We start from the raw sequence: 10,941 nt of genomic DNA, 5'->3' as shown, positions 1-10,941 counted from the left end.
ACTTTGGTTTTATTAGCTGATTTTTTTTTTAAACTTATGAGTAAGAATAAAGTAGATGGAAAGCAAACCAAGCAGGGCTGTGTGAGTTTTGGCTACAAATAACTTGCAAACTGTGAAGAATTAAAAAAAAAAGTTGCTGAATTTGGAAGAAAAACACCATCTCCACAGGCACTTCCCCCAGCTGTGGGTTTGAAGAGCAGCAGATCACCAGCACTGACAGTCCATGCTGAGCACAGGGATGCAGCCCAGGTGTGAGAGCTCCAGGGCTGCCCCAAGCTGGGAACCTTTGGTACATGAACCACAAATGTACCTGGGAGCTGATTTCACTCAAAATCGCTGGAAATTATTGTTCCTTGTTCCCTGGCAGTTTGATGGGCTCCCTCCAAGGAAAAGGAGGTGATCAAAGCAGGGTGATCTCCCACCAGGCTGGCTACAGAGAGCTTCAAGTGGGGCTCTGAGAGGTTATTGGACTGGAGAACCCTCTCTGGGGCTACCTGAAGTTTCTGCTGTAATAGAAGACAAGGCTGAAAGCACAAGCCTGAGCTTTAATACACAAATCTGCAAACACAAGGTCATAACAAGCCACATAGGATAGTGTTGTTGATGTTCCAATAGTCTGAAGATTTACTAAAATAGCTTCTATTTACTCAGCTGGTGTGAGCCCTATTCTTCTGAGTTTTGTTACCCCATAAAGCATTCAGAGGAGACCCCATAATCATTTCAAAGTCAGAAACATTAAGTGGAATAACAAGTATAAACTCTCTCCACAGTGACTTTGAAGTGCAAGAAGCATGGCCTTGTAGCCATGGAGCTGTTTTGAGCTGGGTGGGAAGAAACAGGTCCCAGGCAGTTGTTTCAGGTGGTGAAAAGTCCCTATTTCTCCTACCACAAAAGAAACTGGCCTAAAAGAAGTTAAAGTTGAGCAGGGAAGTAAGTGATTAAATTTCCACTGAAATGAGTGTTTCTCATGACACTGGTGAGAATCAGACCCAGCTCTCATGTGAGCAGTTACAACAAGGACAGCATGGCACTGCATTCTCCAGCCATCAGGAGCAGGGCACAGCCCCAGGGTTTCCTCTTCCTATAGCCAGGGCAAAATGCTCCCTGGAAAATGAGTATTCCTGTTTGCAGGGCACTCACCTCAGCACAGCTCTGCCTCTTCCTAAGCTGAGCATGTATCCTTTGAAAGATGTTCCATGGAAAGCAGTCCTCCCCTTCTCAAGGCAGAATCCACACTTCCAGCAAGCACTCTGATTCCTGTCCCCTGCCTGCTCAGGATCTGAGCAATGCTTGGGCTGCTGATGCCAAATCCCACAACCCAAGGCCAAATTTACCAGGAAGAGGTGAAATAGGAACCATCACAACTGCCTCAGCATGTGGGTGCAGCAAGAGAGGGCAGCTGAGCCAGGGGAGAGAAGGGAGCAGAGGGAAAAGCAGGAGCAAAGAAGGCTGGGATGACAAAGCAACAGCTTAAACACAGAACTGACATCAGCAGGAATCACAAAGCAGAGCAGTAACAATATTAGGAGGAACAAGTCCCAGGAGAAGGAGGAGGATAAGGACAGTAGTTGTGTATCCTGGGGATCAGCATTCCCAGCAGCAGCAGCCAGCATTGCTGGACTCAGAGATGAACTCTGCAGCCAGGACAGCTCCTTTTCCCCGAGCACCAGCAGCTCCAGACTGAGCCCAGAGAAGAGTTCCCAGGGCAGGAGCAAAGCAGGAGGATTTGGGAAAAGCTCCTTTACAAAGTTCCCAGAATGTGAGTGAGGGGACAGGGAGGGACAGGGCTGAGGCTGGGCCAGGGTAGCCACGAGTAGAGCCCAGCAGACCTGCAGCTGTGGCAATGACCCCACACTTCAACTCTGCTTGGACCTCAGAGCTGGTTTTGTGCTTTTCCTGGCTGACTGGAAACCCCAGGAGTCCTAGAAGAGCTCCTGGAAGATTTGTGTGTTTGCTTTCTACCACAAAGAGCAGGAGAAAGCTGCTAAAAGGCCTTCCTACTGCACCTATGGGTAAGTGTCTCAGTTGTTACAGGCTCTGGACAGAACAGGAGAAGTCCTAGGATTTCATAAGAATCTGTGGGAAGCAGGAGCTAAATCTTATCAGGTTGTGCTAAATCTTATCAGGCCATGCAAATCCTACCTAGTTCCTTTGCTGATTTAAAGGAGGAATTATTCAGCAACCAAAGAATGTGTCATACATTTCCCCACTGCAAGGGCAGCGAGGTCAGGTAGCAGTTGTGTTTGCAGCTTTTTTTATCCCTTTGGATAAACGATCCTCTGCAAGGATGAGCAGAGAACAGGACCCTTTTGCAATGTCCCCTTTGGCCTAAGGGTAGGACTGTTCTATAACCCCGACTATTCTGCAGGGCATGCACAGCATTTGGTGAACTGGGGAATTGCTTCTCTCTGGTTCTGGCTGCAGCTGCCTTTGGAGAGCCCAGCGCTGCTGGAGCTGCTGCGATGAGAAGGGGCCGGGTCCCTCCCGTGCCACCCCATGTTGGTGACCTGGTCATTGCTGCGAGGCCCCACGAGGTGGCAATAGCAGGACACGGCTCCCGTCGGGACACGGCTCCGTGGAGCGCTGCTGTCCATCTTTCTGCCCCTGAAAACAGATTCCGTTGAATATTGCAGAGCAAAATTCATGCAGCTGGTATTTCCACTCGATCGGTCTCTGACTGAAACAGGTGTCAGGTAAAACAACACTTAAATTTTAGTGAGATTTAACGTTTGGTGCCAGTCCAGAAGCCCGGTGTGCTGGTGTCCCAAGGGCTGGCATCTGCCTGGGTGTCACCACTGGCCCTTTCCCTGTAGGTGCAGCACTGTCCTGCTTTCTCTCCTGGTATCAGAGCCCGACCTGGTGTATCTGGGGTATGGCTGGAGAAGAAAGGATGTTAAACTTGTTCTGACACTGCTTTACTGCCTGCAATTTCTCATATTGTCTCTTTGACCTAAATGTTTTCAAGCAATGGGGTTTGTGGCTGGTGAAGTCCTGTTCTCATGCAGATCCTTAATGTCTGTAATGCAAACAAGGATGATGAATCTCAGAATAATGAGGGTTACACTGCCATTCTAAAGATGCCATTCTGATGGTGCCACTCCACCTCAGGAGACAGGATCTCCACCCCTAGCATGAGGGGCACACTCCCACACTCCCCACATGTGTCAGCAGGAAAAAGGGACCCGTGGGTCCAAACAAGCTGCTTTAATCCTGTTTGGCACAAGCCTCGTGGTCAGGCTCAGCTGGGAGAGCTGAGATCTGCTTTGCTTTGATAGCAGGATGAAAACTTTCTGTGAGCTCTCTCCATGGCTGTGGATGGACAGGAGGTGTTTGGATGATGTGGGTGACAACCTCCACGGTTCCCAGCTGATCCCAGCTCTTGCCTGGGATTCTCACTCAGAGCCAGGAGACAGCTGGATTTGACTTGCCTGTCCCTGCAGACTGAAGCTTTGGGGTTGCCTGCAGGGCTCTGTCCATGCAGGGTTTCCATGGGCTGGTGCCCAGCTGTCAGCACAGTTCCCTCCATCCCAGCTCACAGATGGGGCTGGTGGGGATCCTCCCTGCCAGCAGGTTCACTGACACACATCTCCCCTCCATTCCTGTGCACATCCAGCCCAGAATTCCTGACAGCCAGCAGTTTTAACAGTCCTGCAGTGACACTGATGTTTTGCTGTTATGAACAAGCACTTGTAGCCAAGCCAAAGTCAATTGCCAGCTCTGTTGGGAGAAAGGATCCAGCAGCAGAGGAGCATCTCAATTCTGTTCCTGGTTCACTGTATGACCTTGCAAAAAATGACAATATTGGCCCCAAATGGGCTGGGATGAGTATTGGTGGCTGTTGCTGATTAGGAGCAGGATGTGTTTCAGACTCCAGGCGTGCTGCTCCCTCCAGACCTCGCACTGACCCTCATGTCAGTGACTCTGAGCGCTCTGCTGACGTGGGCAGTGGGGTTTCCTTGCTGGCTGTGGAGGAAAGGCAGCCCTTGCCATCCCTTAGGGGAGTGTGAGGTGAGCAGCATCTGCCAAAGTGCACAGGGCTACAGATGTGGCCCTCTAATGGTCACAGCACATCCTGCCCACCCTGCTTCTTTATCCTCTGAGATCAAACACGCTTTTGCTGCTTCAGGGCAGCCCAAGAGCTCAGAGTGGGGCTTCTTTCCCAAACAGCTTCTCCAAGTGACCCCTAGGCCAGACAACTATCACAGACAGACAACATCATTTGACCAAAGCCAGGTTTGATGAGGCCCTGGGCTACCTGATTTAGTGGGGGTATCACTGCCCATGGCAGGGCATTGGAATGAGATGATCCTCGAGGTCTCTTCCAATCCAAACCATTCTGTGATGTTATGATCCTACAACCAAACATCCCAATTCACATCTCCAGGCTGTGGAGCTCATAGTAAAGACTCCTGGGACAGCAATGGGGAATTTACTGACTGAGCTGGGGATGATGGGGAGGGAGTGTAAAGACTGACTGACTCAGAAGGGGGGAACTGCAGAGTAGCCCCAGGAGAAGAAGAAGGAAAAAGAGAAGTCTGACAAAACTGTGTTGTGAATTTTTAAAAGCAGTCAGAGATTTCGTGCTGTGAACTCTGCACAGCTTCTGTCAGTGGCATTATGGTAATGCTTCTGCACAGCTCTGCATCCAGAATGGGAGCAACCAGGAAAATCAGCATCAACTTGAGTAAAGGATTGGTCCTGTGGGCAAAATAGCTCTGATTGGTGTTGGTCCTATCACTACACATGGAGAAAATGTGGTTTTTGATTGCTGAATTTCTGTAAAAGTTTAAATGGTTTGACAAAGCTTTGAGGGCAGATTGGCAGCAGCTTGAATATGACACAAAAGAAGGGTTAGACAGCAAAAGTCCAGAGGCATGATCACCTGAGCACATGGACTTGGAGCTGTTTCACTTCCACAGGAGGAGAGGGGTGTTCTACAGAACCAGGCTGGGGGGCCAGGGGGCTTGGCTTTGGAGCACAGCCCTTCCCCAGCTCTGTGCCACCATCCAGCAGTGCTGTGCCTGGAGGACAGCCCTTCCCACCTTGGCTTGTCCCCCCACTCAATGCCTGGCTGGGAGCCCCCTCTCCAGGGGTGGGAAAGGGCCCTGCTGGCTGCAGGGGAGCTGCTCCTGTGGTGTGACCCAGCTTGGAGCCCCCACTGCAGCACCTGACAGGGCCCCTGACCCTGCAGTCCCTGCTCCTGGGATATTGAGTTCTCTGTTTGTTTTGCAAGTGTAATTGGCCAAGACGCTGTGACGGGAGGAGAGAATGCCCAAGGGAGATGAATTAAAGAAATAGGAAAACATTATTAAGAGTGTTTTAAGTTGGCAGTTTCCTTTATTAATACTTTCATGGTGGAGAGGAGCCACTTGAGGTCAGTGCAGTTGGATTGGACCACCCAGTCCAGGCTCCAGTAGCCATGCATGCAGATGGATGAAGTGCCTTATGCATCCCCTCCTCCAAGCCATGCACCACGTTCTTGGCTCACAGATCTCCCCCTCTGGCTCCTTGTGTCCTGCTGCAAGGAATAGGCAGAGAAGGAGGAGCCTCATATGAAATATTTGGTTTGGGGGGACGATCCTCATCCAAGGCAGGTGTTGGACACAAAGAGAGATGCTTGAGAGGAGATGGGGAACACCAGATGTGGGATATTGCCAGTGCCAGGGAGGTCACACCTGTGTAAAGGGTTTTGTCTTTGTCAGCTCCAAGCATTCAGAGTTTCTACCTTCACACACACATCAAAAAAGAATCAATAGCATCATTTTTGAGAAAGGATTATCTTAAACAATCCCATGGTTGGGAACTTCATTTGCTCCTGGGCAAAAACTCTCTTGGCTTCTCGTAGCTCATTTTCCCAGCCTGTCAGGAGGTCAAACATGGAGTTAAATGAGAAATCAATCTCATGATTGCAGGAGCCAAGGTCCGGAGAGGAAAAACCCAAACAAACCATAAATCATAACAAAAGAAAGTGCCTGCTATTACCAGGCTCCTGATAACATCATCAGAGGTGGCAATGCTGGACTTCATAAAAAGCCTGGCTGAACTTTAGGGTCAAACAACGGCAGCTCTGTGCTTTGTCCGTTTGTCCCCGCATGCCTGGGGAGTGACGCGTGCCTGACCACTCTGGCCTGGCTGATGCCTATCTGTGCTCAGATCCCAAACTGCCCTGCCCCAGTCCTGTCTGTGCCTGACAACCCCAGCACGGCCTGCCTGGAGGTGGTGGTGCACTTACACTTCTGATTTCTCTACACAAAGTGCTGCCTGCCCTGTGGGAGTGGGTTCTCCCAGCTTCCTGCAGTTGTGTTGCTCAGCTGGGAGTATGTTCTTTTATATTCCTGATTTTTGTCACCCACTGTGACCTGTGTGCAGTTATTTTCTGGTCCTGACAGTGTTGCAAACTGATCTGTCCAAATCTGCACCCACGTTACCCTGGAAGGGTTTGCACAGACAGCAGTGGCACCAGGGTGGGAATGGAGCCAGACTTGAAGCAACCTGGAATTTCAGGAGTCTATTCTTCAGCCACTATCCCACAGGAATATTTTTCTTCTCATTTCTCAGGGTGTTTTTCCCCATTGCAGCTGGGTGAAGCTGGGAGCCTCCTGAAGATGGGATGGGGGGGAAGTGTTTGTAGGGAAGATCTTCAGGGAAATTTTCATGTGGTGCACTCACTGTGAGACAGACACAGCTCAGCCAAAGCAAACTCCCTGTGACAAAACAGACCCTCTGTCAGCCTGTGGATAAAGTTCCCTGCCAGGAGAAAGACAAGGACAGCTCTCCTGCCATGGTATGAGCTGAACTGGAGCAGGCTCATGCTCCCCTGAGGACACAGGTGCTGGTGGCTCAGCTCTGTCCCTAGACACCTCCAGGGTCACTGTCACTTTTCTTTCTGCTCCTCTATTCCCAGGAGCTCATGAACAGTTTGTCCATTTTGAGCCAGACTTGAGAGAGGTGTCCCAGAGGGAGTTTTTCTCTTGCAGGCTCGGGAGAACTGAGGCTGCTGTAAGGAGAAACCTCCTAAGTGCCTCTACTGAGGGCTGCATGAGCAGTACTAGATGTTGCTGAGTCCACTTAGAATCATCTAAGCTGAAAAATACCTTAAAGGTGGTTGAGACCACCTGTAAGAAGTGAGTGCAACATGAAGCAGCACAGCCTGAAACACCCTCACCCAGAGAAGAGCTTTTATTGAACCTCTGGCTCGGTGTGTAAAGCCAGTCTGTAAGAAACCACGGTGGGCACCTCTAAAACAACCTGTTGGTGGTTTGAAATTACAAAAGAACTTTTGTTGATCCCTACTTGTCACTAAACTGGCTTCTTAGGGGGGCCATTTGCACAGGTAACAGCAGCAGCTGCCAGCTCCATGCCCAACCAGCCTGGCCAAGCTCTGCAGCCTCCGGAGGAAATTCCCGATGCCCAAAGGCTGCAGAGAGGGAAGGAGCTGCAGGGAGAGCAGGAAAAGTGTCCTGGCAGGAGAGCAGCACCTGTGAGGTCGGGGAGAGGACCAGGACAGGAAGGGTTTGGAGAAGGGTGGCTGGAGAGAAGGGAGAAGGCTGAGCAGGGGCCAAGTTAACCCTTCCCATGCTGGCATTTTCCAGGCAGCAAGCCAAGTGACTGCTCAGGAAGATGGATATAACACATGTCTGCAGTCTCCAAAGGGTTATTAACTCTGCAATAATGGCCATGAAACTTGGCTTCCTCGACGTACATTTAAAATTGAAAAAAACCCACCCCAACACCAGTTTCAGAGGGGGAGAGGGCTTGTTTCCCAGGAACTGCAGGGCCAAATCCACCTCTGTGACGGTGAGAGGAGGAACTCCCCTTCCCCACAGGCTGGGAGCAGGGGAGCAATGCAAGCACCACAACAGGACCACAGCCACCTCCTGCCACACACACCCTATCCTTATCAGTAACAATTTCAAGGCATTTCTGAAAAGCCCATGGTGTTCAATTCACAGAGTCTGTGTCTCACTGGAACTTTGGGATTTGGATTAAAGAAAACCACCAGTGCTGCTCCTAAGACAGATTCCTCTTTTGTTGTGTGGGTACCACTGTGGGGCTTGTCCCTCGCTCCTGGCTCCAGCCCTTGGCAACACCAAGGCCTGCCTGGGATATTGCCCCTGTCCTGGGGTTTGCAGCCTCTTGGGCTCCAGTCCAAATGTCTGGGATGCTCCACTGGGATTATCCCTACCCCAGTGTAGTCTGTGCCAGCCAGCCCAGCCACTGAGCAAGTCCTTCCATGCAGTAAGTTACAGACTTCTCTTTATTAGTGCCTCTCTTCCCCCACACTATTAAATTTATTCTTTCTCTGAATTGTTATTATTTTTTTGGCAGAGGACTTTGGAAGGTGGGAGAAAGGATCTACTAAAAAGTTAAACAAATCTAAGCCCCCTCGTCAAACCCTTTCGAGGCACCAGCTCCAGTCCCTTAGCAAATGAAGTCAGCTGGTGGTCTGGGTTAAGATGTGGCTGTTGGGGGCTCAGGCCAGGTTTGGCAGCTCACAAATCAAATTGCCTCGTGGTTCTCAGGAGCAGAGGATTGCCAGGGGTGGAGGAGCTGTGGGGGAGCTCTGCCCCACTCTGTGCCAGCCAGGGCCCTGGCCTGGGAAGGAAGCACTGAAATCGCTGGTTCACAACCGGTCAGGAGGGAAATTCAGGCTCTGAGGTTTTGTTTTCCATGTTATGTTACACTATTGACACAGAGCAAGGCAGCCCCAAACTGAGGTTTTGTCTCACTTGAATGGGTCCAGGCCAGTCCCTTTGCTTTGGTAAATTCTTATTAGAGAGCAGGAAACACAGAGCTATTAAATCTCACCTGATCTTATGTTAATAAAGAGTTTGAGCCATGGGTCTTGGCTTACTCTGATTTTGCCTGCTGGGAGCTGCTTGCAGGTCCTCAGTTCTGCTCTTGCTGTTGGCCACAGGTAACATCCTCCAAATGTTTTCCTGAGGCCACAGCAGGAGCTGGGACATGCTCTTGTGTCCTTAAGGTGCTGCTGCAAAGTGTGCAGGGCAGGGCTTTCTGAGGTGCTTCACCAGCCCTTGGTGTGCCATGGGTGTCCCTTGATGCTTGGGAAAAGCACAAGCCAGCAGGGTGATGAGCTGGAGGCAGCTCCACGATTCTGCCTCTCCAACAGCCTCTCCTTGTACAGGAGCAGCTCGCTAAGAAAACGTGGCTCTTGCTGCCTGTTCAATGCCTGGAAGAGAGAGGGAATGGTGATAACGCGCTCATATCTCTCATCAGTCTTTTCCCCAGCTCCAAACAGCCCTTTTCTGAGCTCTCCCCCAGTGCCTGCCCTCACTGGGATGAGCATCCAAACCTAATTCTCTTTGTTTGCAACTCAGAGCCATTCCTGCTGTCAGTACGGCTCTGGACAGTTCTTGTGGAAGTGCTGCAGGGAGATCTGCCAGAGTCATTCACACTCTTTTATGGGTCTTCCTTTGAATTCTGCTACAATTTCAGGAACAAAGTTGCAGATTTTTGCAGGAGTTTAAACTCTAGGACACTGCTGTGCTGGGCCACCACAATTTAAAGCTGCTAACAGGTTGGGTCTTGACTGCTTTCCATGAGTCAACCATGCCAGGAGCACAGGATCCCATCCAAAACCCACCAAACACAGCAGAAACCTTTCTGCTCTTGGAAATCCCCCTACTGCTTTCAGCAGCCCCTGTCCAAGCCGAGTTCTGATCCCTGCACAGCTGAGGACACGCAGGATGTGGCTCAGCCAGCTGGGAAGGAACTCCAGTGGCTGCAGGACCTCAGTGAAAATGGGAATTGGTAGCAAAAATAAATTTTTATATCTTTTAAGCTTTATGCACTTGCTTCTTATTTTCATCCGTGCAAGGAGTGCGTTGGAAGTACATGGGATCATTGCCCAAAATCTGCGTCCATATATGACGTCTGGGATGACCCTGCTTGAGCAGGGAGCTTTGACCAGATGTCGCTCTGTGGTGCCTTCCAATCAAACTCATTCTTATGATATCACCAAACTAATTTTTTTCCTGGTCTTCCAAGCCTTGGTACCAGCCCTGCGGATGGTGCTGGGGAAGGAATGGGTGACTTTCTCAAGCGAGCTGCCGTGACAGTGTCTAAATTCCGTTAGTGATGAGGAAAGGGAGACGGAGGAAGCACGACGGGGCTGCCCAGCGGCGGGATGGCTCCCGTCAGACCCCCTGACCCGGCCGGGATGTCCCGAACCGACACCGGGTCCCGAACCGACACCGGGTCCGGAGCGGGCCCGCGGCTCCCTCAGGGGCCGGGCCGGGGCAGGAGAGGGCGCCCCCTGCCGGCCGCCCGCGCCCACGTGCGTTCCCCCCGCGCGGCTCCGCAGGCGCGCAGCCAATGGGGGAGCGGGGGGCGTGTCCCAGCGCCCGCAGCCGCCAATGGGCGCACGGAGCCGCGGCGGGGGGCGTGGCCGGGCGCGCGCCGCGGCGATCCCCGGTGCCGAGGGCGGGCAGGGCGCACTCCGGCCGCGCTGTCGTAGCCGCGCTGCGCGCTCGGCCCCGCCGCCGCACTACCATGTTTGACGGCTGCCTCCTGCCCCTCGTCGTGCCCTGCCTGCTGCTCTGCGGACTGGACGCCGGCACAGGTAGCGCTCCCTGCCGCCCCGGCTCCCCTTCCCCGGCGGTGCTGACAGGGTCCGGTCCGGGGCGGCAGCGTGCGGGCGCGGAGCGCAGGGCACGCACCGCATCCCCTGCGTGGCCGCGGTCCCAGCCCGCGGGATGAATTGCTCCAAGCTGTTGTATTTTCTTTTCCTGTCCTCCCGCTGCTGCTGTAGCGTTCCATGTGGAAAGCTGCTGACTGTCCTTGGCTGCTGCTGCGGCTCGCTCTGCTTTTCCCCTTCTCCCTGCAGATTTTTATTGGGGTTGGTGAAATGCGATGCTTGTGTCTCAGCTATATATATTTTTTTTAATGATACAAGTAGCTTTAGCGTTTGCTCTGTTCCTC

The 10,941-nt window shown here is 51.9% G+C and overlaps 1 protein-coding gene across 1 annotated transcript in view; it reads left to right on the top strand.

The window, feature by feature from the left end:
- The first annotated feature begins 10,471 nt into the window (after positions 1–10,471).
- Positions 10,472–10,941, top strand: part of ADAMTS17 (ADAM metallopeptidase with thrombospondin type 1 motif 17) — a 159,203-nt gene continuing 158,733 nt past the window's right edge. The window contains exon 1 of the mRNA XM_033071032.1: positions 10,472–10,582. Coding sequence (XP_032926923.1) covers positions 10,513–10,582 — 70 coding nt within the window. The 5' untranslated portion in view covers positions 10,472–10,512. The remainder of the gene's footprint in view (positions 10,583–10,941) is intronic.

This window comes from Catharus ustulatus, chromosome 12 (genome assembly GCF_009819885.2).
Source record: "Catharus ustulatus isolate bCatUst1 chromosome 12, bCatUst1.pri.v2, whole genome shotgun sequence".
Taxonomy (NCBI): Eukaryota; Metazoa; Chordata; class Aves; order Passeriformes; family Turdidae; genus Catharus; species Catharus ustulatus.
The sequence above is the reverse complement of the archived record's forward strand: the minus strand, read 5'-3'. Positions and strand labels throughout refer to the sequence as shown.